Source organism: Coptis chinensis, chromosome 1, assembly GCF_015680905.1.
Source record: "Coptis chinensis isolate HL-2020 chromosome 1, ASM1568090v1, whole genome shotgun sequence".
Lineage (NCBI taxonomy): Eukaryota > Viridiplantae > Streptophyta > Magnoliopsida > Ranunculales > Ranunculaceae > Coptis > Coptis chinensis.
The window spans coordinates 21,935,525-21,961,109 of NC_141456.1; the positions used below are offsets into that span (position 1 = coordinate 21,935,525).

The window sequence follows — 25,585 nt, forward strand, 5'->3', positions numbered from 1 at the left end:
GCCAGGCCGATATAATCTCCGCCCAGTTCCAAGATGCTAGGCGGACCCGCGCCGACTCCAAGACGTTGAAGCGCCACGCTTCATGTCTAATTTCGTGGGCCTTTGCTACAGTACCCGCGAAATTTGGTTTTTGGAGATAAAAACCAAAATCAAGGTTTTGGAAAACCTAACTAACCAAGTCGGAAGGATTGGAATCCAGACCAAAACAAAGAGAGAGAAACCCAATCTTCAAAGCTATCAAGATTGAGAGATAACCTTTACAGAGATACAACCCTGTAAAGAGATAAGAGTGATCTAGTAAGGTGAGAGACTGAAAGGAGAGATTGTAATCTTCCTTCCCACTTTATAAAGAACTGGCTCTTGTGGAAGTAGGCATTATTGGCCGAACCACGGTAAATCTTTGTGTTGTGGTTTGCTTTTATTGCTTTACATTATTATCTGTTGTTAATAGTTGTTTAGCGAGTTGGGCATGTTAGTATAGGTTGTAGTTGATATTTAGATTTTGTCCGAGTTGAATTGTGTTCAAATACAAGTTATCCGTGTAGTGGGGAATCGATTGGTATTGGTATAATCCCCAACAAGGGTATCGAGCCGTTTAGATAGCCTAGGGTGTTATCCGAATCTTAGTCGGGTGTTTGAATTTAAACTCCCGAGAGAAGATTTGAGGTTAAATAACTTGTAGAGATGGACCATTCCGCGAACACTCGTATGATGAGTCCGAATAGGAAGAACTACACCATCCGGAAAGCCAAGATGGAAGACTTGCTATACCGCAAGGACTTGGCACTTCCCATTGAGAATGAGGGAGTAAAACCATAAAAAGACCGATGAGGCCGAAGTGGAAAAAAAAAAGCTGACGTAAAAAAGCCGATTGGATACATTCGACAGCTGGATTGACGACATGTCTTTCACCATGTGTCCTTAGAGACTACAACCTTCACCGTGGAAGAAACTCAAGACCCAGATGAGAGAAAGTCGGGTGGAAACAAAGTGCTAGTCGTTAAGAAGTTTGCGCACCACGGCACCAAGAAGGTTCTTCAATGTTTGAGCATCTTAATGAAGTACGTAATATCATCAACCGATGCATTTGATGAAGATCAATTTGGGAGACGGTTGAGGCTTTGTTTCTATTAGGCTCTCTACCCGAAGTTGGGAGACATTAGCGCTTTCCCTACATGGAGCAGCCAAGGATGGAATTGTTACCATGGAAATGGCTACCATGTCTTTGTTGAATGAGGAGACTAGAAGGAGTGGAAGAAGCGGCTCCTCTCACTCGCAGATCCTTTCACAGAAAACGGGGAGAGGTCGAAAACGTAAAACCATCTCGCTCTGTGGTGATGACGTAAGTAAATCTAGGGGTAAAGCTAGAACTCCTAAGGCGCAGAGGCAATGTTACTATTGTGCCACCAAAGGCCACTTCGTGATATGAGTGCGTAACAAAGAGGGATGAGAAGAATAACCGTGGTACATGAAGACATGGTGCGCAGGAACGGAAACACAGCAGAGATACTACCGCATCTAGTCGATGACCTAGTGGGATTGTGTCGATTGTGGTGTGTGCCGCCTTAGTACCTCATGTCGATACGAGTGGGTGATAGATACAGAGCATCCTATCACGCCACAATCGCATCGGGATTCTTCACTACCTACAGCTGTGGTGAATATGGTGAAGTAAGGATGGGTAACAGTGGTGTCTCGAAGATTATAGGCATTGGAGATGTTCATATAGAAACCAATGTCGGCTACACCTTGACACTCAAGGATGTAAGACATGTCCCTGACATACGGCTAAGCCTAATTTCGGCTGGGAAATTAGATGACGATGGCTTTGTAAACTCGTTTGGTAACGGGGTATAGAAACTGAGCAGAGGTTCCATTGTAGCAGCCAGAGGAAAGAAAACTTGCTCTCTTTACAAAACACGCTAGTTTGTGTAAAGCGTAGTTTAATCGCGTAAGAAGAAGCTTCATCCGAATCGGGGGCACAAGAGACCGTGGTCACATGGGCATAAAAGGGATGGAAGTTCTTGCTAAGCAAAAGGCCGCGGCCGCATACATTAAAAGTACACATTTAAATACATGTACTCATCGTTTGGTAGAAAGCAACACGGGTGTCTTTCCAAAGATTCTCGCTCTCACGTAAAGGACACCGCCCTTGAACTAGTGCACACGCACTTATATGGTCCTATGAGAGTAAAGTCCCACCAGTGGAGTTTCGTACTTTGACATTCATTGATGATGCGTCAAGAAAGATATGGGCCTATAGTCCGCCCAAGGATAAAGTACTTGGCGTGTTTGAGAAATTCCACAAAGATGGTGGAAAGAGAGACCGGAAGTTGTTGAAGTGTATTCGCCGATAATGGGGTGAGTACATTGGGCCATTTGAAGAGTATTGCCGTGAGTCATGGGATTCGCCATGAGCGCATCGCTCCCAAGACACCGCAAATGTAATGGAATAGCAGAGAGAATGAACCGCACTACCATTGTAGAGATGAGATGCATGCTATCTCACTCTAAGCTACCTAGAAGCTACCGGGTAGAAGCAATGCGCATAAATGTGGTGCATGTGATCAACCTATCGCCGCAAAGCCTCCGAATAGTGATTATCCGCAGAGAGTATGGTCAGCAGATGTTGATTATGGATACTGAGGGTATTTGGGTGCGGGGCATTTGTGCATATTTCGGGATGAGAGATCCAAGCTTGATGACAAAGCTAGCAAAGGCATTTTTCCGGTTATGGAGATGAAAAGTTTGGTTACAAACTCTATGATCCGATTAACAAGAAGGTAATCCGGTCGAGATGTTGTGTTCTTAGAAGACCAAACCATAGCAGACTTTGAGGAGGGTGAGAAGCTACGCTTTTCACCAATGATCTTGTTGATTCGTAACCGGTTCCTACCGTGGAATGTCGCGTATGGCATTGAGAATGCAGAGAACCATGAGTTTGAAGCTCATGATGAGAATCCTATTGCTCATGATAGGATAGAACCTATTGGTATAGAAGATGCAGATGAGATGCATGAACCACCACCAGAGCAAGCAGAAGTGCATCCTCCTGAGGCACCAGCAGATGGGGCAAGGAGGTCTAAATGAGGGAGACTAGCTTCAACCAGGTATCCACCACATACGTACGTGCTACTATCGGATGGTGGAGAACCTATGTACTATCAAGAGGCACTTGAAGGTACAGACAAAGAAAAGTGGTTGAAGGCCATGCATGACGAGATGGATTCTTTGCATAAGAATCACACTTATGAATTAGTTGAGAAACCCACAGGGAGAAAAGTTCTCAAGAATAAGTGGATATACAAAGTCAAGCATGAGGAGAACAATCCTCACCCAAGGCATAAAGCTCGCCTTTGTTGTGGAAGGGATTCGGCCAAAGGAAAGGGATCGACTTTGATGAGATTTTCTCTCCTGTAGTGAAGATGACTTCTATCCGGATGGTATTGGGTATGGCCGCAAGTATGAACCTAGAGGTTGAGTAGCTAGATGTTAAGACAGCTTTTCTTCATGGAGACCTTGAAGAAGATGTCTACATGGACCAGCCAGAGGGGTTTGAGGTCAAAGGCAAAGAGCACCTAGTATGCAAGCTGATAAAGAGCTTGTATGGGTTGAAGCAAGCACCGAGACAGTGGTACATAAAGTTTGACTCCTTTATGGCGAAGAAAGGATACAAGAAGTCCGCCCGATCATTGTCGCTTTGTTCGAGATTTCCGGATGGGGATTTCATAGTGCTATTGTGTATGTGGATGATATGTTGATAGTTGGCCCAAACATCAACAAGATATCCAAGCTGAAAGAAAGACTTGAGTAAGTCCTTTGAGATGAAGGATTTGGGTCAAGCAAAGCAGATACTTGGGATGGGATCACTCGCGACGAAAAGAGTGGGAAGTTGTGGCTTTCAAGAAAGCTACATTGAGAAGGTGTTGAAGAGATTTAACATGGATCAAGTGAAGCCAGTCAGTTGTCCGCTTGGTGGCCAGTTCCGCATGACCAAAGAGATGTGTCCTAAGGGTGAGCATGAGCAGAGTCAGATGGAAAAGATTCCTTATGCATCCGCAGCCGGCGCTTTGATGTATGCCATGGTGTGTACTAGACCGGATATTGCTTTTCGCCATTGGGGTTGTAAGCAAATTTCACAACCGGGTAAAGAAAATTGGGAAGGTGTTAAGTGGATATTGAGATATCTCCAAGGCACTTCCAAATCATGTTTGTGCTTTGGTGGAAGTAAGCCCTTACTTGAAGGCTACACCGATGCGCACATGGCGGTGATGTCACTCGATGAAGTCTACTTCGGGTTATCCGTTACTTTTGCGGGGAGCAGTTTCTTGGCAATCTAAGTTGCAAAAGTGTGTTGCCCTCTCCACTACGTAGCCGAAAGTATATTGCAGCCACCGAAAGTGTTGCAAAGAGATGCTATGGATGAAGAGATTCTTCGACGAACTAGGGCTAAAGCGTAAACAGTTTGTAGTTCTATGTGATACCGAGCGCCATCCACTTGAGCAAGAATCCGAAGTTTTCATTCTAGATCCAAGCACATACATGTATGCGTTATCATCGATTAGAGAAGTACTTTCAAAGACAAGCATTTGTGTATCGAGAAGATCCATACCGACAAGAACGGGTCGGATATGATGACCAAAGTCTTACCGAAAGGTAAGTTTGATATTTGTTGTGCTTCTACCGAATGGTAGCGCACTCCTCCCGCTTGATTTGGCAATTGCATGGAGGTATCCCCCCTCACCGCTCGAGGGGAGATTGTTGAGTTATCCCTCACATGAGGAGAGAAAATTTGGAAAGAGAAACGGGCGAATTCGGCATCGCGACATGTCGAAGCGCCAAGGCCAGTTCCAAGATGCTAGCGCCGACCCGCCGACTCCAAGATTGGCCAGCCAGCATCGCGCAGTGTCTAATTTCGTGGGCCTTTGCTACAGTACCCGCGAAATTTGGTTTTTGGAGATAAAAACCAAAATCAAGGTTTTGGAAAACCTAACTAACCAAGTCGGAAGGATTGGAATCCGCACTCAAAACAAAGAGAGAAAACCCAATCTTCAAAGCTATCAAGATTGAGATAACCTTTACAGAGATACAACCCTGTAAAGAGATAAGAGTGATCTAGTAAGGTGAGAGACTGAAAGGAGAGATTGTAATCTTCCTTCCCACTTTATAAAGAACTGGCTCTTGTGGAAGTAGGCATTATTGGCCGAACCACGGTAAATCTTTGTGTTGTGGTTTGCTTTTACTGCTTTACATTATTATCTGTTGTTAATAGTTGTTTAGCGAGTTGGGCATGTTAGTATAGGTTGTAGTTGATATTTCGATTTTGTCCAGAGTTGAATTGTGTTCAAATACAAGTTATCTGTGTAGTGGGGGAATCGATTGGTATTGGTATAATCCCCAACAGGCAGACTGCTGGAACATTGGATTTCAATAATCAAACGGGTTTGGATTCCTCGAAAAAGAACCCCAAAGTTGTCTTGAACACGTCTAGCTATGAAAAGGATTTTCAAACTACCAAACCGTAAAGGTTACGCTGGAGAAGGGGTTTCTTTTTTGGGAGAAGTAGGATCTAGTAGTATACTGAATGGGACTCCTCACCTAGCCCTTGATATTGACTTCCATAAAGGTTTTAATCCGGTGTGCAAGGTATATAATAAACATCATTTTTGTTATTTATAGATGCTTTTTTTCTAGATTTTTCCCATAACTTGTTATAGTTGTCATTTGCATGAACTCTCCTTGGCAGAGTCAGTTTCAAACAAAGAATGTTTGTTAACAAACTGCCTAATGTTGACAATGAAATAAAGATATGCACAAAAATGTAATGGGTATTAACATCAAGTCATTCTTCAACAGGGTAAAAACCTCAAGCTCTAAGCCATTTGATATCCATCTCAAAGTTTGAATTATATGTTCTCTGTAGTCAGTTACTCAGTTGTTCCTAGTTCTTATTGCACCAAACAAAATATCAAATGTTATGTTCTTTGTGACTCAACTTTTTGAAGTGTTGTGTGTAGAGTTGGATTGTTAGGTACTGTTGGTATCAGGTTTCAGTAGTATGTAATGATCACATAGTTTCAAAGTAGTGTTAATGCATTTGAAGTTTCTATGACGTCTAGGTTATTTAAGCTATATATATGGTCAAAAAATAAAGGGCAATGTCTCGATTCTGAGTACTGTGCTAAGACAGACCAAGGTTAGTGTTTTGCTTAGAGCAGTTTCAAATGTGCTATTTTGCTGTAAAGATTTACTTAAGGCAAATGGAAGCTTATTATGGATTAATGAGAAGCAACCTGCAAGTAGTGGCCAGTGATTGAGTTAGGAAATTTGATTTTGACCCTATCGAGCATTGTTGGTAGTATAACAGATGATGACAGACAAATTTTTATTTTTGTGACACTCTTCACAAAACAAAAAATCTTGGCCCATAAATTACCAACTCGTAATTCAAGATCATGCCTGTGGTCTTGTTAAAAGGATTTGCTACCTCTAGAGTAGATGGAACCTAATTAATGCCAACAAAACATAATATTTATGAAACCACTAACCTTGAGTGCCGGATATCTGTAGAGTATTTGTGATTGTCTCCTGAGTGAAGCACTACCAACAACACTCCCAGGTGGAAGCTCTGCTAAAGAAGCTGCACTCAAGGAAATGAATGCATCTCGAACATCCTCCCCGGAAGGTTGCAAGGCAAAATAGTACCATTTGGTAAATATGTAGGTACATCTTTCATGGAGTGAACATCAATATCAATATCACTATTTAAAAGTGCCTCATCTATTTCTTTCGTAAAAAATCCTTTACCACCTATATCTACAAGGGGCTGATCTAAGATTTTGTCACCAGTTGTTTTTATTAGTACAATATCAATGGCCCCTTCTTCAGCCAATTTTGAATGCAAAGCAATGAGCTTTGCTCGTGTTTCGTAAGCCTGCGCAAGTGCAAGTGGGCTGTTCTACATAAGGAACAAAGTGAATTCATCCAAGATGCATATGCAGTGTAAATCGACCAAATACCCAAAAACAATAAGTAGCTAAAATATTTACAACAATAAGTGTAAATGGACTGACACCAAAAACAATAATTGCTAGGAAAAAATGAGCACATTCAGTAAAAAAGAAAGGAGTTACACCACTACCTGATAAGTAAAATTACTCAGAAAAACATGAAGACAAAGGTGCTACAATAAAATTCCAGAGTGCTAAAACACATCATAACAAAAATGTGTTGTGTATTTGAATTTGCTAGAAACAACTTAACGTACAACCTTTCCGATTCTTGAGCTTATCATTCCACACCAAAATAACTAAACAAAGAAGTCGTTCGAGTAGAATAAATCCATTACTACAATCACCGTCAACCGCAATTGATCTGCCTATCATCCTATTGTATAAAACAACATATTACTTATTTTGAGAGAGAGTACCGTGTCAACGCTGACTGGCTTTCCATCCTCCAGGAGTACCTCAACTACGGTTCCTGACTGATCAGAGAGTACCGTGTCAACGCTGACTGGCTTTCCATCCTCTAGGAGTACCTCAACTACGGTTCCTGGCTGATCAGCCTGAAGTAAAAAAAAGAAACAAAAGGTAGAGTTACACAACAAAGCCTGTGCATGACATGATTTACAAATTTTCAATAGAACCACCACTTGTTAAGCAGGAATTTGTTTGTTTTTCTGCAAACTTTAATAAAAATTGACCTTGAAGACTCTTAATTAAAATGTATGACGCAAATACTTTAACTGATCAGTATAAGAAAGAAAAAAACAAAGCGGATTACTGTAAATACCTTGCTTTAAGAAGTAAACGAATCTAGTAAAATTGCTTTGTTGTTCTTATAATATATCCTAAAGTTCAAACCAAATTAAACTTCTGTATGACCCGCTTGCATCATGGAATTATCCATATGATCAAAACCTTTGTCTCCTAATTCCTAAAAGGTAGGATCAACACTGAGAAGAGTTTCAAATGATAAAAAACTAAAAGCAAACCCATCCAACTAAATAGGGTCAAACATTGCACACCTTCGATACAGTCAAATGATTCCTCTCCTCGTGATTCTCCTCGATATCTCAACAACCTCTATTGGCGAGACGTAGCGGTTCCACTCTCTTCAGATCTCCCCGAAATTTCCTTATCACTATCAGCAGTTCCATTTAAATTTTCGAACAAAACACCATTGTCATGAGAGGAAGGAACCTGGTAAAAAACAATCTTCTCATGATCCATCATAGCCACATCACCAATGGTAAATATTTAGGAAGCCATTGCACGCTAAAAAAACAAATGTCACTAATATCAATTGTTCTTCTTATCCACTTCACTCAAATACAACCAAACCTACGCATATGACACAAAGAAATCAATCACTTCTCAAATATTTGACTCGACAACCCAATGACAACCTACGCTCCTCTTTTTTAATATCAGTGACAACCTACGCTTCTCAAATATCAAGACTCGACAACCCAGTGACAACTCCCAAGAGAAACTTTTAAAAATAGAAAACGGATTTGAGAGAGTGATTCACAGAGGAAAAAAAGATACCTGTTGATCTTGGATTGTCAATAGAAATTAGATTGGTGATGATTGAAGAAGTAAAGATGGTTTGCCGTTTTTTTTCCTATAAAAACCCATCCTTTCTCTTTCCTTCACAATTCGTGTAAGATTGCTTCAAGATTCACGTTAAGCCTTTGATCTGAAACACGGTACTAAAATGAAAGAGAACTTTGTTTTTTTTTTTTTTTGAGTTTTGTTTTTTTATGTTTGTTTGGGTTACGAACAATTGAAATCTGCAAAAAAAAAAAATGGCGTAGATTTACTTTTTTGAAGAAAAATATGATGTGTCAGTCTCAAAGAAAAAAGAGAGACTAAAGCATTCTCAACTACTTAGTATTAATGGTCTTTGATGTCTCATATCTCTAATCTCTCTCTCTCCTTAATATCTCATCTCTTCATTTTTTTATCCTCATTATCTCATCTCTCTCTCTCTGATCTGAAATTTCAACAATTCCATCAGAAATTCCACACAAAATTTCAATATACTTTAAAATTTAGAACTTATTTTATTTTATTTTTATCCTGACAAATTTAACACATTTAGTCTAAATTAGTGTATTAGTGGGACATTTTTACATCTAGAGCAACAAATTGGGTCAGGAATTTAGATTTTTATGTTCGATTCAAATTTGAATTTTGGAATCGGGGGTTTTTATTATCCCGATTGATTTCGGTTTCGGATAGGTAGTATAAAATAAGTGCCAAAAAAAAAATAGTAACATCGCTCACGCCAGAAGACAATTAAATTTCGACAATTCCATAAAAAATCTGGACATAATTCCAATATGTTTTAAAATTCGGAAATTATTTAATTTTTTTTTTATCCCGACAAATTTAATACATTTAGTCTAAATTAGTTAGTGGGTTAGTGGGACCTCTTTACATCTAGAGCAACAAATCAGGTCGGAAATTAAAATTTTTATGATCAATTCAAATTTGAATTTTGGAATCGGGATTTTTTTATTAACCCGATTGATTTCAGTTTCGAATAAGTAGCATAAAATAAATGCGAAAAAAACAGGCACATCGGTTGCAATTTGATTGGTTGGCTTATTTTGACTGGGATTTGGTTGCAATTTTTTTAAAATCAACATTGCCACATAGATTGGGCTTTTGGTGGGCTTGCTTTCATGGTTTGGTTGATTAGACACTCAATTTCACACTCATTGAGCGTGCCCAAAATACTAGTATATATATATATATATATATATAGACCGTTTTTATAAATTATAACCTTGCATATGATATTCTGAACCTCACAAGTGCTTTCTTGATAACAAGCAAAGAGCACACTTCAGATTTCAGACCTACTTAGCAGTCCCATCCTTCTGCAATACGCCTAGACAGACAGAGATGCAATTGAGCATGTGACACATAATTAAGAGTATGACACACAAATTGAGGTGACACAATACGCTCTGTAAAGATTCTCATTGTATGTCTTATGAGAGTCTCAATCAAACTCCCTAACAGTAACACAAGAAAATATGGCCACTGAAATTAATCTAGAAGATTTTCAGTCTTATTTGAAATCTTTCTTCAAAGATATGAAACCCAACATACAAGAAAGAAATTTAGTTTTTACTGAGATTTTACGGATTAGATGAGTCTTCACTGGCATCCTTTCCATCGTCTGCAGTCTCTTTCAATTCATCAGCAGCAGAACTTTTATTGGGGGTGATGTATTTCCCCGTCATAGGATTAATAGGACGGGTATCACGTGGTCCGCCTTTACGTTCCATTGCAAGCATTGGTGGAGGGGGTAAAACTCCCGCCCTGAAGAGAATGCGTTGAACAGGTTCTGAAGGTTGGGCACCAACTGATAACCAGTACCTGCAACAGAATAGAGAGAAGGCAAAGCGAAAACAAGATAAGCAATAGTCATGCAGAAACGTTTTAACATAGAAATCTTGGCAACTCTAGTAAAGAAATAAAACACCTGTCAGAGTGTTTTAGCTCTGCCAATCATTGAGGAAACCATTGCAAGTAATTGCACCATGAAGAGTAACAAAGAATGCACTCATTAGTGATTAGTTGGTAAATAGCCTCACTGACAAGATGCGGCACAAAATATTTAACTATCATACACATTTCAATCGAAGAGTGGTAATTGAGGATAAACATGTCACGTTTGAGGACCACAAAAGGTGAAAACATTTCAATTAACAACTGAGACAAGAAAGTGAGAAAGTTTGATACTAGAGTGGGTAGTACAGATTATGTAATAAAGAATCACACATGTTGGACAAGGATAAGAAGTGCCAGGCATGTAGACCTTTGTAAGTGGCTATATGTATTGTATTAACGCTTGTCCAAACGGCTATTAACAAATAAACAAAGAAAAAAAAAACGTAGTCAACAACATAGGTAAAAAATGATGCCAAGACAGTCCTCGGTAAGAGTGAAGACAGAGATAACAATTAAAAGAGATAGCATGACTTTTCACAAAATTTGAGATTAAAATTCCAAAATAAAAAGGCAAACCCTTCTATTTTTAGTGGTCTGATTATATGTGAAGCCGTGAATATCAATTTGTAACATATGCACCAGCTTGGTAGCAGTCAGGCTCCCTTTCATCTTAGAAGTGAGAAAGCATATATTAAGGGCATACAGAATGGACAGCAGCAAGCGGAGCGAGAAAAGTGAATCGAGCATGTCAGAGAAAGCAGGTGGCCCTGTTTATTTCTTTATTTCTTAGGGTCAGATGAGAACCCAATAAAAGTATGTCAGCGATGGAGACCTATATGTGATGGTTATTTTTTGAAGACTAAATAACTAATAATGAATAGAGAAATAATACAGGGCACACGTAAGGAAAATCACAAAGGAGAGAAGCAGCATCTAATGGTGCGGCATGTGTGATACCATGAACTAGTGGGAGATAGTACAGAAACAGAAAAATAGAGAACGGTATGACAGGCTAAAAATTTAAACGAGCCAATCTTTTTCAACAAATAGTGAAACTAGGAGTAAATCTTCACAAGGTTGCTAGTGACTTAGTCAAGGAGCACTACAGTGTCAGAAGCACCTAGGTGTCCACTCAAATAAGTTGTGTATGTAGGGGAGCGATATCCTCATAGGGCATCGCACTCGCGAGGAGCATAAGGGAACTGAAGATATCGACCTCCAAGACGGACTGAGAACAATAGCCCCTAGCAGTACACGAGTCGCAAAGAGATAGATGAATCCAAGGCGACCTCCAAGACCGACCTGCGAGCGGCTCGAGTAGGTGGTGCGAACGAAGATATCTCAAGATTTAACACTTTGCCGATACGAACGCCGGATAGAAACACACCCCACCGTGTAATGATTGCCAAGATCTTAGTGGTAATCTCATCACCGGAAATAGGGACTACCGCGATCTACCCCCAATCGCATCGGGGCATATCCAAAATCCAATTCAACACTCATCCGCGATCTCTACCCTACATTTGCACAAAAGAGTACACGCGTCGGAAGGATCTCCTCTCCCCGAAATCTATAAATACCACCTCCACGAACTACGTCCGGACTGATTCTTCTCTCCCCAAGAAAAGGAAAACGAGAGAAGATAAGATAGGCAAAGCGGTTAAATTCAATAATTCCTCGGTCACATCCAAAATCCAAACCCCTCCCGTTCTTCCTTGTTGTAATTAGGAGAAGATCAAAACACTCCTTTACATTGGCGCCGCCTCGTGGTTTCGACATCGGAGAGCCACTTTAGATCGGGCTTCATCCATCTCTAACTCTCCACCCCACGAAGCATGGTTAGCATAGAAGATCAAGTTCTAACCTTGCCCACCGGTTAGGAATAACGAATGAGAACATTTCCTTGCTCGGGAGGAAAATGCTACTTTACGCTTCGGTGGATAGTTACCAAAGAACAACAAGTCGGCAACGGAGCCGAAAGCACAAAGATCAATGACGTTAATCGCCAGATTAATGAAGTTATCCCAAAGGATTGGCCGGACATCACGCGAAGAAGGATTCGACACGATTGTGCACAAGATGCTTAAGACGTATCGTGCATCTCCGCTCACCGCAGAGGTCCTCGAAATCCCTCTCCACACGACTTTTATCCAGCCACGCTTTCCCATGTACGACGGCAAAGACATGCCTTGGTCGACATGTGGCTCGCTATATTCGAGTTTGGCACTTTACACTTCACCCGAAGTTTGATTATCTCCACTGCAGATTATTTCCAAACCTTTCAAAGATGGCGCCTCGATTGGTTCTTTTCATCGAGTCCGATTCTATAAACACCTTCAACGAAATTTTTATCGATTTGTTCGCCAAACCAAGACGTCCACAACAAAGGAAGAAGGCGATCTTGATTCTCCGCTTTCAATTATCATTCAAGGAGGACGAAACTATTCGTGAATTCCTATGACGGTTCAAGGCCGAATCATTTGCGGCATGGAAAGTGGCTTGAAAGAATCTTTCGCCATTAATCGGCCTTTTCCAATGCTTGCCGAAGTCGCGACACCGACCTCGCTAGGTCGTTAATGAAGGAACGCCAGAGACACCGTCCGAGCTCTACGCTCGCGTGGACAAGTACATCAAGTTGCAGGAAACTTTAAAACTCCATGGTTTAGCAGAGAACCACGAGGTCGCTGAAGTCTCGGATCGTACCCCACGGGTCAAGAAGCGCCGACAGTCGCTTTGCACCCAGCTTCGTGCGCGACCGATAATGTTAGAGAGTTCATTTGTCGACATCGCCCCCCACCACATACTGGATAAGATTAAGCGCGCCCCATTTTTCCGGCCAAACATCAGGCAACCCGCAGATCGACCTGGCAAGCCTTTTTGTGCATTTCACAAAGCAAAGTGCCATGAAACTGATGCATGCTGGGGGCTCAAGCATTATCTCCAAGACCTGGTGGAAGATGGTCATATCAAATAATACACTAGCATTCCTGATGGCGACCTGCATCACAAGTTGATGGCTCGTCGTGTACGTAGTCGATCTCCACCTCACCGTCACCACCAAGGGTACAGCTCGTCCTCACAAGTAGGACGCCCCGCGGATCGTTCGCCACGCGAGAAGGCAAAGACTCGTCCGATTGTGACAATGCCCGCACTATTCATGTGATTACCTTTCCGGACGATTCCGTGACCTCTTCCCGAGAAAAGACGCCGGTAGCGCTCTTCAGAAGTCTATCATTTTACTTCACAGTGCCCACGCCTGGGTTCAGTCGCAGCAGCGATATCATTTTCACAGAGGCCGACTTAAGCAAAGTCTGCCTTCCTCATAATGACGCATTGGTAGTTCATGTCAAAATCAGCGACTCGATACCGATCAAAGCGTCGATCGACCCTAGCAGTTCCCGCGACATCTTATTTTACCACACCATGCAAGAGATGAACCTCCCCAAGTCCGTTCTCGTAGACCCAATCGCCCCCCTTTACGGGTTCAATGGCTCCAGAGCCGACCCCATTGGTGACATTATCTTACCAGTATCGGTGGGATCTCGAGAGGATAAGATTACATGTAATACACGGTTTTGCGTTCTCGACATTAAGTCGTCCTACAATGCCATACTAGGGCGACGCTGGATCCATCAGATGCAAGCAGTCCCATCAACATTGCATCAAGTTCTACGTTTTCCAGGACCTAGGGGAATGATGGAGCTTAGAAGCAATCACCAAAGTGTATCATCAGAAACGGATAGTATCAACCAACAGGATCGCGATGGATCGACACCCATCATACACGAGCCCACCAGTTACACAATGGCACATGATTTAGTGGCCGGAGTCCAGACTCGACCTGCCAAGCAGAACGCTGGGGGCTCCAGCAAGCCAATACCTGCAGTCGCTCCCCGACTCATTCCTGCACAAGCAAAGCTACCCAGCATTGATACAAAATCAGCCGCCCCATCGACTAGAGTGTCAAGAATCGCCTCGATTGTGGTGGGCCAACACACGCGTGCCAACAACGGCCGTACCACCGTGTTGTCCATCCCTCCATCTTTGATCCACGTTTCGGGGATGCCCCCATCAACGCTGATGCTCAAGTCGTTCAGACCCCAACTGCTAGCCAGACTAGCCCAGAGCACGCTCAAGACCCCGAGAGCGAACTACCAAAGCAAATACCCACCATCCGTTGTAACACCTCCAAAGGGCGTAAAAGAAAGAGTGAACTTAGGCAATCACCGACGACCCCAAGTTCGTTATGTAGGGCCAACCTCGACCCCATGTTAAAGACCCAAATTTTGTAAATTTTTATCTATGAATAAAGATGTTTTTGCTTGGTCGAATATTGATGTGTCTCGAGTCGATCCTCAAATCGCATGCCATAAATTAAATGTGAACCCCAATGCTAAACCAAACGACAACGACCTCGTAGACTATCCCCGCGGCTTTCAAAAGCCATCAACGACGAGGTCGAAAAACTCAAGCAAGTCGGTTTCATCAGAAAGGTAGACTACCCCGAGTGGATTGCAAATATTGTCGCCGTCCCCAAAAAGAATGGCACAGTTCGCCTATGTGTCGATTTCACAAATGTCAATCGCCACACGCCAAAAGACAGTTTTCCCTTGCCTCGCATTGACCAACTTGTCGACCAAACCTGTGGTCATGAGCTCCTCTCCTTTATGGATGCGTACAGAATGGGTACAACCAAATCCCACTCGCCGAGGAAGATCAAGAGAAGACTTCGCTTCATTACGGAGCAAGGGATCTATTGCTACAACGCGTCCTCCCCGCTCGGTCCAAGAACGCCGGAGCGACATACCAACGCCTTTGGTCACCGACATGTTCCAAGACATGTTAGCGACACCATGGAGGTCTACATTGACGACATGGTGGTCAAAGCAAAAAGCCGGTGATCACCTCACCCACCTCGAACAAGCGTTCTCCGCATTACGCCGTCTGGGCATGAAGTTGAACCCAGAAAAATGCCTCTTTGGGGCGTCCTCCGGCAAGTTTTTAGGGTATCAGGTGTCGCAGCGTGGGATCGAGGCAAATCCTGACCAGATCCGAGCGTTCTTAGATATGCCCGATCCACGCACAAAGAAACAGATACAGAAATTGTCGGGAATGGTCGCGGCGCTCAACCGGTTCATATCAAGGGCCTCAGATAAGTGTAGACCATTCCTGCAGCTCCTCAAAAAAGGCGAGCCATTTTCATGGAGCGATCAATGTCATCATGCATTCGCTACTCTCAAAGAGTATCTCACCACGCCTCCCGTCTTAGCCAAACCAATATATGGAGAGACACTGGGGCTTTATCTGGCCATATCCGATTTCGCCATCAGCTCAGTTCTCTTTAAAGAGGAGAACAATTCAGAGAAGCCAATCTACTTCACGAGTAAGACACTCACGCCAGCCGAAAAGAATTACGCCTTCCTAGAACGAGCTGTACTTGCTTTGTTGTATTCCGCACGGAAGTTCAGGCCGTACTTTCAGGCACATCAAATCAAAGTTCTTACCGACCTTCCATTGAAGAAAGTCCTTCACAAAGAGAACAAGACTACTCGAATGGCAGTTTGGGCCGAAGAACTCGGAGAACACCACATAGAGATCGTCCCCCGCACTTCTCAGAAAGGTCAGGTCGTCGCCGATTTCCTAGCAGATTTCCCAGTCGAGGACCCCAGCTGGGAACAAGAAACTGAGCTCCCAGACACAAAAACGAGAGTCAAATCGCCCTGGTCTCTCTTTGTGGATGGTTCGAGTAATCTCGGTGGAAGTGGCATCGAAGTCGTCTTAGTTTCCCCCGATGGAAATATGATTGAAAAGTCAGTCCGCATCGTCTTAGGGGGCACATCGCTTGATGACGACATCTACCCCCGACCTGACGTACTGGCCACGTCATCTCCTGACCTAGATCGGGCATTACCCCCGCCTATCCTATCCTCTTCTTCCAACTCAACCTCCATGCCGACACTTACTGTTTCTTCATCCTCGTACTCTCCACAACTTAAAGATATCTCTCGGACCTCCTCCGATCGAGTATCATCAGAATCGGACATTATAACAACTCTTTTCTATCAAATATTCAGTCCTAAACCCTTTAGCCTTACAATAACCTACCTACTTAAAATAACGAGCCGGACAGAGAGGAAAGCAAATGGAAATTGGAAAGATAACAGCAACAGGAGCACTCACCTAAGAAACCCTAGCTGGCGTTTTTGCGGAGGAAGAAAACACGAAATAACTTTTTGGTATCTCAAATCTGATTTTGTATAAACCGCCCGTTCAGTTACCAAGGAGTAATCATTACACCTACGCTTATAGCCCGCGACGTGTTCCAAGGCACCGCCCTTTTCAAATTTCGATAACGCTGGCGACACGTTTCTTCTCCAACTGCTACGATTCTGTCACGTGCAAGTAAGGTAAAACTACCTTTTTCCCGCCAATTCACCAGCCACAAAGATTCAAAAGTGGTGCCCTACTACCGGTTCATCCACTACTGTTCGCTCATGCTCCACCACGCTCGTCCGACTCTTTTCTCGCCAAGTAGCGCTTTCCACTACATCTATGCCCCATCGAGAGGGTCGGTGGGGGAGCCGATATCCTCATAGGGCATCGCGACTCGCGAGAGCATAAAAGCTTAACCAAGATATCGACCTCCAAGACACCTGAGAACAAATACCTAGCAGCATACGAAATCGCGCAAAGATAGATGAATCCAAGGCGACCTCCAAGACCGACCTGCGAGCGGCTCGAGTAGGTGGTGCGAACGAAGATATCTCAGTACGAACACTTTGCCAGATACAGAACGCTTCGGATAGAAACACACCCCACCAGGTGTAATGATTGCCAAGATCTTAGTGGTAATCTCATCACCGGGAAATAGGGACTACCGCATCTACCCCCAATCAGAACAGGGCATATCCAAAATCCAATTCAACACTCATCCGCGATCTCCACCCTACATTTGCACAAAAGAGTACACGTGTCAGAAGGATCTCCTCTCCCTGAAATCTATAAATACCACCTACTGGAACTACGTCAGACCTGATTCTTCTCTCCCCAAGAAAAGGAAAACGAGAAGATATCAGGGGCTAAGCCGCTTCGCTCCTCGGCGACCTCATCCAAAATCCAAACCCCTCCCGTTCTTCCTTGTTGTAATTAGGAGAAGATCAAAACACTCCTTTACAGTGTAATATGTAATGGAAAAAAGAAAAGAGAGTCATGAGATTGAGACTAAAATTAATTAAGGAATAAGGATCGAGAATAAGCAGCTCGCTAATCCATATCTTATTGTTTGTGATATGGGCATTGTCAAGTACTCAAGTGGTTGTCTTTAAGAAGATGGACTTAGATGTATACCAGGTAAATGTGATCCATAGTTTGTGGAAGATTGGATCGATGACTCGACTATCGATATTGAAACCCCTCCCCACCCGCCAAAAAAGATAAAAGAGCGGTGGCGCAACTTTAATGACTTTAAATTTGAGGAGATGCACAAAAATGCTTTTTTTAGAAAGATATTTCAAGAAAAACAAGAAATATCTAGAAGTTAACACTTTGGATCTTTGGTACTTTAGTCTAAGGAGGGGGTTATCTGGATACCTAAGATGTCGCCCTCAAAATTAGGGGACAGATTCGCGACCATAGAGGTGTGCTTCATGCAATTTGAAAAATGTATCAAAGTCTTGATAATGGAAAAATTTGAAAACCATGTACTACAGAAAGACAAGTAAAGCTAACGTTAACTTGATAATTAGCCTCCTTATGAATATGAGAAAAACAGGTTTCAAACAAGCCAGCCTTCTAATGAATGCCTTCCATTAGTTTTGAAGTTCCAAAGGAAGCTTGCAAATTTAGCTAATGGATCATGTTATATCCATAGGGTATAACAGCCGTTATCCCAAGCAATCCACACCACAGTTAATTCCAAATCACTATATATGCATAGTGCATAGTGGACGCCCAATACGCATTGAAGACGTTGAGATTTAAAGATAGGATAAGTTATATGAAGTTTAGCCGTTAAGAATAGGATTAAGTTAGGAACACTGTAGGACTACTTCCAAGAGGTGATAAACTAAGACACTATACTGAAGTTTTTTTATGTCGAAGAATGACACTCCAAATATATATATATATAAACACTTTTTATACGACAGTTTATACAGTTTATATAACATTATGTATGTATGTATTATAGTGTTTTTTCTATTGTTAATTAAAAGGTTTTCACTTCTATACAAGTCGAACACAAGACCTCCCTTATGGACAAGCAACCCTCAAACCACTAGACCAAAGGCAATTTCTGCTATAAGAAAGATACTAGTTATTAGATACTTAGACTGGAAGTCTAGAACACCAATGTAAAAAAAAAGAGCACCAAAAGTCAATAAGATTATGTACGATTGTTTTGTCTTCCCCAAGTCATTATCGATATGTGTGCTACTGTGTCTTCTTTACTAAGAAACTAAGAATACCACACTAATACTCTTTCACTCAAACAATATATCTTCTCTCCATTCTCATGCATTTTTCATCTCTTAGAGACAAACAATCCGATTGTTACGGTGTTACCCTCAAGATCTCACTATTTTAGGTAAGTTCACTCTCTCTCTCTCCACCATTTATCAATTTGTTTATGTTTTAATATTTATGCAACTTATATATTGTATATTTGTGGCTTTCTCTTGTACAACATTAACAAGCATTAACAGCAAGAATATCATATTGCTTCTAAGCTTCTTCTCTTTCTAACGTGGTTTGTATTATGCCGACCAACTCATATCAATATGTACCCTCTAATAATAATTTTCTTTCATATATTGCATGTCGCAACGTCTCGCAAATGTTAACTATTTGCAATTAATTTTCTTCCTTAATGTAGAAAGGTATGATATTACTCTAGCTACTCAAGTGTTTGTATAAAATTGTTTATATTTGGTTTCTTTTCAGGTGAGATATGTCTACGCCAGGAGAAGATGAAACTAGTAATGTTAGTCATGCAACAATTACTACTCTTACTGATCAATCTATTCCCGCGACTTTGGTAGAATCCAACGCAACTCCAAACGGTGGTGATGAAAGTCAACTTACTTAAAGTAGAAAAAGAAGACCTACTTCTGAAGTGTGGAACCACTTCAAAAAATAGAAAATCAATAATGCAATGAAGGCTATTTGTAATTATTGTGCAAATAAGCTTGTAGGGGGGCCTAAGGATGGGACATCACACTTGTGTAATCATTTAAGGATATGTCCTTTGTGGAAGCAAACAGATATAAGACAACCAATGTTGAGTTGCTCTCGAAAAGCTGATGGGAAAACCATTATGAGCACCTATTCCTTCGACCAAGAAAGTGCATTGAACTCGCTTGCAAAATTGACAATATTGCACGAGTATCCAATTGCAATGGTTGAGCATTATGGATTTAGGGAGTTCTGCCGCAATATCCAACCCATGTTTTCGTATTTTTCCCGGTACTTAGTGAAGAAAGAAATTTTTAGGATTTATGAAGATGCAAAGAGTAAAGCCATGGAATTGATGGGAAAAACTCGGAGTAGAATTGCCATTACTACTAATATGTGGACATCTTCTAACCAAAAAAGGGGATTTATGGTTGTCACAACACATTTCATTGATGACTCTTGGACTCTTGTACTGGTGTTTCTCTCTTTCATAATTTTTGTTTTTTTTTGTTTTTTTTTGTTTTTTGCATTTGGTAAATGTTGCATCTGCTAAATATTTTAATCTTTCATTTTGTACAAGGTTTATATATGTACCATGTCCTCATACCTCTGAAAGACTTACTGATGCTTTGATTAAATGCTTGTTGGATTGGAACCTAGATCGTAAACTATCGACTTTGACAGTAGATAATTGTACGACTAATGATTCTATGGTTGCCCTTCTTTTGGAGAACCTTTCTTGTAATGAATTGTTACTAGGTGGTGATGCACTCCATGTGTGTTGTGCTGCTCATATTTTGAATTTGATTGCAAAGGATGGGTTAGATTTGATTACTATAGGTATTGAGAATGTTCGTGACAGTGTTGTCTACTGGACAACAACACCTAAAAGAGAGGAAAATTTTTCTGAGGCAGTTCGTCTATTAAACATTTCAAACACTCTTAAACTAGCCCTAGATTGCAGAACTAGGTGGAACTCAACCTATTTAATGCTTCACATTGCTTTGATATACAAGGATGCCTTTTTTTGTTTGAAACATCGTGAAGCGCAATACAAGTGTTGGCCTAGTGATGAAGATTGGTTGTTAGCAGATGAAGTTTGTGATAGGTTGGAACTTTTTTTTTAAGTAACTGAATTGTTTTCTGGAACTAAATATCCCACAATTAACTTGTTTTTTTCCTAAAATTTGTGAGATTAGAGTAGCACTTAATGAGTGGGGGTATTCTAACTATAGCGTAGTTCAACACATGGCAACAGAAATGATCAAAAAAATTGAAAAGTATTGGATCTCTCTTCTTGGCATAATGGATGTAGGGAATGTTTTGGATCCACGATATAAGATGAAAGGGGCTGAGTTCTATTTTCTTCTTATTTTTCCAAATGGTGAGGAAAAAGAAATTAAAGTTGTTCAGGATCTTTGTGCTAAGTTGTTAAAAGATTATCAAGCTAATGAGAAATCAAATGTGAAAGCTCGTCATATAGGTGAAACTTCAAGTGAAGGGTTTTCTGTATCACAAGGGGTTCATGGAAAGAAAGGATGTTATTTAACTAATATGTTCGACTTGTTTGTTTCAAGTAGTACTTCTACTACTGAGCATGTTAAGTCAGAACTTGACTATTATTTGGAGGAGCATATCTTACCCAGAAAAGATGACTTCGACTTATTGGCTTGGTGGAAAACAAATGGAAATAAATATACTACTTTGCTTGCTATTGCTAGTGATGTTTTAGCCATTCCAGTGACTACCGTTGCTTCCGTGTCTGCTTTCAGTACTAGTGGTAGAATTTTCAGTCCGCATCATAGTAAACTCCTTCCAAAGACCTTGGAGATATTAATGTGTGCTCAAGATTGGTTATGGGATGAAAGTTCAGGTAGTTAAATCTCTTTATGAAAAAGTTGAACTGTATTTTTTGTTAGTTAAATGTGAGCTAATCATTTTTTTAATTCTTTTAGTGCTAGGAACACCATGTGGGAAAAGTTTATACACTGAAGACATGGATGTTGATGAGGTAAATGATAGAGCAAAGTATTTACAAGAAATCACGTTAATCTGATTTTGATTATATATATTGATACCAATTGCTATTATTTATTGTTGTAGGATGGCGGTTGCACTGATCCTTGAGACAGAACCATGAAGTCATTAAAAAAACAATTTTTTGGTTTTTGTGGTGGAAGAGGCTTTTGTTATGCCTTTTGTCTTTTGTCTTTTTTTTGTAAAAAGGGGGAATGCCTTATATTAGAAAGAAACAATGAAATACAAGAAACTTCTGTTTGCTCTATACAATCTATATTACAGGCTGAAGGATCATAACTTCTGGAGTATGTGTTAAACAACGCAGGGAAGCACAAATATTTTTGTACTTGGCAAATTTAATCTACCACCTAGACTACTGTGAAAGCTTATTAGTTTTTATTAAAAGTGAGTATGATGAGTACAAGTCATGATTTTTTTTTTCTTTGTTTCAAAGTTGGTTAATGAGGAATGGGGAGAGTATGGGGACCCGGTACCCATACGGGGCAGGGATAAAGAATCCCCGACTACTCTCAAGTGGGGATTGGGGCGGGTATGAGGAATGGCAGGTATGGGGAATAAAATTGAAGTTAGGGACGGGGATGGAGATGGCAAACCCGCCCCATTTACATCCCTACTATATCTCACTCTACAAATTTACTTACGACCTGATTTTTTGTGGATGACATCTTTCTATCATGAATGACAACCCTGCAAAAAATAGGCTCATTTGGAAATTTCTAAAGATGTCAAAAGAAGGTTACAAAATTTTAAATCCTGACCATTAAAAAAAATTACATTTTCAAATCAACTTTGGAAAGGAGTAGAGATTTCGAAATGAACTCAAAATTTGTATATATGATCTTTATGGTGATAATACCATACCCACAAAGTATTAGCTCTTAGTTCAACTTAGAAAAGGGTGTTGTATAAACTGTTGTACAAAAAGTGTTGTCAGAGGGAGAAGAAAAAAATAATACTAGTTGGCTATTTATCCGTGTATTAGTCATTGAAGCTTATATTTTTTTTTTATGAAGCTTATATACCTACGCCGTGTCGGATAGGTGTGTCAATGGAACTTAAGGAGAGTACTTATTGACAAATGAATAAGATTCAGAAAATAACCAAAGGGGTCATCCCTTGATAAGGTGAGAGCATTTCTTCCATATGAGTACTACACATATATATTATTCCCTGATTCTTTTGTATATTATCACAAACTAAAAGTAAACTCATGAATTGACAACTAACTGAAGATATGGTCACCTACATCCCTACCGTCATTACATTACGCATTTACATAGAACTAATATTGCAATTCTCCAAAAGAAAATCACTTCATAGACTACCAAGAACCATAACAATGACTATCAGAATCTAAAATATTATACTTACATCACTCTATCGAAGTTTAAACCCATCCGTTTCCCTCCATCCTGACCTACATAATCTTAGAAAATAAAAATTACAAAATTTAATAAAAAGGATAATAAATAACTTCAAATTGAACAATGAGCAGTATAAAAATTAACACTTTAGCTGATAAGAATCATTAATAAATGGAAGGGGGAAATGTACCAGGCAAAGGATTGTAATAGCCCAAGACTTCAAGATGTTTGCCATCTCTTGGAGATCTACTATTTGCAGCCATAACTCTATAAAATGGTTTGTTTTTGCACCCAAATCGTGATAGTCTCAATCTTACCGCCATTTTGCAACTGAAATAAACTAGTATGGCTTTATATCTCTGTAAATTGAGGGAGAAAAAAGTTAGAAATTGACAAAAATTCGGAGACCAAATTGAGAGGAAGTTGGTGTGATTGTGAAATTATAATAAAAATTGAAAATTTGATTTTAAGGAAGTGGAGATTTTAGAAGGGTTTAGGGTTTTACCTTTTGTAGAGAGAAGAGTGAGAAAGTGAGGAGAGAAATAAATATAACTGATGTGGGCCCGGAACAAAAAAAGAAAACAAAGTGCACCAGCAGGGAATCGAACCCGGGTTTGTACGTGGTCTGTGGATTGGTGTCCCTTCATGTTTGGCTCAGTAGTCATGAAAAACTAATGTTGATGATAATGAAATGGACAAAGCATTTGAAATGGATGAATACTCTATACTAAGAAATGAGTAAAGTCCCATGAGTAGATGACTCTCCTAAACCAAGTTATAAATGGAATTGTATATAGTTGTTAAATTATGTGAAGTGATGGAATTTTTATTGGATCAGAAAAAGGATTACTTCTCTATTCTCTCTTGCTATGTTTGGATCTTGATTAAAAAAGACTATATGATAACTACAAGAGTCTCACTATGCAGGTTTTCTTGGCGATCCGGATAGAAAATGCCCAAGGGAACATTGCTTGGGTAAAAAATATTGGAAATGTCACACGAAGCTGATCTAAGATAGATTGGATAAACCTTGTATCAAAATCACAAAATAAAATAAACACTTGGTGTCACTTGTACAATTAGAACTGCATCATTTGATAAAGTGTTATAGTGTTATTGTTTGGTAAGAGTATACGGTAAGAGTGTGCCATGAAGTTGTTGGTTATTGGAATTATCTAGGGGTGTCTCTTTTTGCTGAATTTTCGATTTTTTTGAAATCTGACTCGAAATTAGTCTGGCTCTAGGTGTAGTTTTCATGGGTCAATTTTCTAATTTTCCGATTTCCAAAAATTCAAAAAAAAATTGGATCGGATTAGGATATAACTCTAAAAACCGATCCGATTCGATATCCGATCAGAAAATTTCGATATATAGCCAATCCGAATTTTCTGATATTATTGCCAATTTATTCCGAAAATATGTACTTCTCTCACTATCCACTTAATTAGATCTCGACCGTTCATTCATTTTCTAGTTTTTTACTTCCAAAAACAAAACAAAAACATAACCTAGCTGCTACTTCCCCACTTGAATTGGACCACTCCACAGTCATTACACCGTCTGTTATAACAACAATGATATGAAAAAAAAATGTCATTGAGTATGACTTCTAGACCAATTCAAAAGCCAAATTCCAATAGATAGAATGTTTTGTAAAGCTACTTAGAGTCCAAGACCATAATCCATTATTCATGCAGACATTTCACGTTTCAATTTTTGCATATGAAAAAAGATTGAAACATTACAAATACCGAGACCTCAACAGAATGTAATGCTTGCTGTTGGTGGCTGCAGGTTATTTTTCTCATTTTTTCTTGGATCACTTGTTTGAATGAAAATGAGTTTTCTCAGTAAACAAGTGCGTATTGTTGTTGGTACATTAGTGTTGTGGACATGGTTTTTTCTCCCTACAATGAATATTGGCGTATAATATTCTAAAAATAATTGAAAATAAAGACATCTTTGAAAATTTACCAAGTATTCCAAAATTCCCAAATTATTCTGAAATTTTTGAAAGTTCTGAAATTTGAAATATATTTTGAATCCGAAAAAAAAATTGGATCGGATTTGGCTAGTATATTAAGTTAAAGAGGTTAATCCGATCCAATCCGAAATCACCCCTAGAATTATCTATGGTTTTGAAATTTCTCTCTCTATAAAATTATGGTCAACTATCACTCATTTTCATACTAAGTTATTAGTAATCATTGATTTTTTTTACAAGTAATTCTGATTCTATTTCTACAAATTGAACGAAAATAAGAAAAAATTGGAACCCCTCCCCACCCCTCCCTCCCCAGCCCCTTTGAAGGGAAGTTAGCGTCATAGCATGTTAATGAAATTATAAAATTATAATAAAAAAATTAAAAATTGATTGAAGTAGAGTATTAAGGTTTCACGGTTTCACCTTTGTGACACAGCAGAGAGAGAATCAGAAACGAGTTTGAGTAATTGAGTATGACTGTCTGAGCACTCCGAGAGTGAGTACACAGAGAAATATAAGAACAAATATATTCTTGTGGACCCGGATAAAAAAGA

At 40.1% G+C, this 25,585-nt stretch overlaps 1 protein-coding gene and 1 long non-coding RNA gene across 3 annotated transcripts; both read right to left on the reverse strand.

Annotated features, from left to right (window-relative positions):
- Positions 1–7,109: 7,109 nt before the first annotated feature.
- Positions 7,110–8,725, reverse strand: LOC147522882 (uncharacterized). The gene is made up of 2 exons (XR_015195704.1): positions 7,795–8,725; positions 7,110–7,567 (listed from the first exon to the last, which is right to left on the reverse strand). It is a non-coding gene; the product is annotated as an uncharacterized LOC147522882 (long non-coding RNA).
- Positions 8,726–9,962: 1,237 nt separating this feature from the next.
- LOC147522883 (small ribosomal subunit protein bS16m/bS16c-like) lies at positions 9,963–25,548 on the reverse strand. Of its 2 annotated transcripts, none has more exons than XM_086595867.1 (4): positions 25,455–25,548; positions 23,238–23,406; positions 23,055–23,100; positions 9,963–10,397 (listed from the first exon to the last, which is right to left on the reverse strand). In XM_086595867.1, exons 2-4 carry the CDS (start codon positions 23,368–23,370, stop codon positions 10,157–10,159), a joined length of 420 nt encoding a protein of 139 aa, XP_086451993.1. In that variant the 5' UTR covers positions 23,371–23,406; positions 25,455–25,548; the 3' UTR covers positions 9,963–10,156. The 2 variants fall into 2 exon arrangements, with proteins under 2 accessions (XP_086451993.1, XP_086451985.1); XM_086595859.1 differs by lacking the exon at positions 25,455–25,548 and adding an exon at positions 23,968–24,071.
- Between the last annotated feature and the right edge of the window lie 37 nt (positions 25,549–25,585).

Excerpts from the sequence above, each read along its gene's own strand:
- LOC147522883 (XM_086595859.1), bottom strand. The coding sequence starts at position 24,015 with ATGTTCCCTTGGGCATTTTCTATCCGGATCGCCAAGAAAACCTGCATA. Across the intron at positions 23,407-23,967 it reads TCGCCAAGAAAACCTGCATA|AGATATAAAGCCATACTAGT; the intron begins GTGAGACTCTTG and ends CTCAATTTACAG. Across the intron at positions 23,101-23,237 it reads CTATTACAATCCTTTGCCTG|GTCAGGATGGAGGGAAACGG; the intron begins GTACATTTCCCC and ends AAGATTATGTAG.